This window comes from Lineus longissimus, chromosome 14, assembly GCF_910592395.1.
Source record: "Lineus longissimus chromosome 14, tnLinLong1.2, whole genome shotgun sequence".
Taxonomy (NCBI): domain Eukaryota; kingdom Metazoa; phylum Nemertea; class Pilidiophora; order Heteronemertea; family Lineidae; genus Lineus; species Lineus longissimus.
In genome coordinates this window covers 3,231,639-3,232,814 of record NC_088321.1, presented here as the reverse complement: position 1 = coordinate 3,232,814, position 1,176 = coordinate 3,231,639, and the positions used below count along the sequence as shown (strand labels likewise).

At 46.7% G+C, this 1,176-nt stretch overlaps 1 protein-coding gene across 1 annotated transcript; it reads left to right on the top strand.

Moving 5' to 3' along the window:
• Window positions 1–190: 190 nt before the first annotated feature.
• Window positions 191–1,060, top strand: LOC135499191 (putative nuclease HARBI1). Its single transcript, XM_064789855.1, has one exon. The coding sequence runs from the start codon at window positions 191–193 to the stop codon at window positions 1,058–1,060; it is 870 nt and encodes a 289-aa protein (XP_064645925.1).
• Window positions 1,061–1,176: the final 116 nt, after the last annotated feature.

Below are 1,176 nucleotides of genomic sequence, written 5' to 3'. Positions count from 1 at the left end.
AGCCTTCTTAGGGCTTAGTAAGCACTTACGTATTACTAGGTCGTTATTAGCGAATTACGCGGTATTCACGAAGCACCCGTAACTTCAATCTATTTCGCAAGTCGTTACTAGTGTTACGTGAGGTGTTCGGGCTTCTTAGCGTGTTATCAGTCCATGCTTAGATAGTTGGACACATTTTTACACAAGGAGCATGGCTGCGGCGTTGATTGTGTTGGAAAATTTGGAAGCAAGGCGGGCTTTACGACGGCAGCGTGTGTTTAGAGATCGTCTACAACCGCTTGACGTCTATGATGACGTAGATTTGTACAGACGATACCGGATGACTCGGCCGGTCCTTCTCGAAGTTATCGACCTGTTGCAGGATGACATTGCCCCGTATACGCTGCGCTCGCACGCCATTCCAGCAACTCTCCAAGTTTGCGTTGCGCTTAGATATTTTGCTACTGGCAGTTTGCAGTTGGACAATGGAGACATGTCAAATGGCTTGAGTCAACCTACGATATCAAGGATTATTACCAGAGTTGCAACTGCTTTGCAGGGTAAAGCAAAACATTTCATAACATTTCCTCGAACAGCTGCTGAGCAAGAACGTCAGAAGGAAGGATTTTATACAGAACGCCATCAGATTCCGAACGTTATTGGCTGCGTAGATGGATCCCTTATTCCGATCAAATGTCCATCCGTAAACGAGAATGCATACGTGTGCAGGAAACAGTGGCATGCCATTAATGTGCAGGGGATTTGTACTTATGATTTGAAATTTTCAAATATAGTAGCCCGATGGCCAGGTGCCACCCATGATGCGTTTATCTGGTCCAACTGCAATTTAAAGGTGAAGATGGAACGCGGCCTGAATGATGGAGGATACTTGCTCGGTAACAGTGCCTACCCACTTAGACCCTGTCTCATGACCCCAGTCTCCCGCCCAGCAGATGCAGCGGACAGACAATACAACGTTCACCACAGGCGAGTACGAAACATCATTGAACGAACCTTTGGAAGATGGAAAAACCGATGGAGGTGCTTGCACAAAGAAGGTAAATTATGTCCTTATTGGTGAATCAGGAGAGATCGCCAGTTTCTTGACACCGACAGCACCTGTCTGCAAATGGCTATTATAGCCATTCTCAGACAGTGCTGCAGCATTTCACCCCATAACATTGCTGCATGACTGGC

Bases quoted from the DNA above. Each gene is read 5' to 3' on its own strand.
- LOC135499191 (XM_064789855.1), top strand. From the start codon at position 191: ATGGCTGCGGCGTTGATTGTGTTGGAAAATTTGGAAGCAAGGCGGGCT.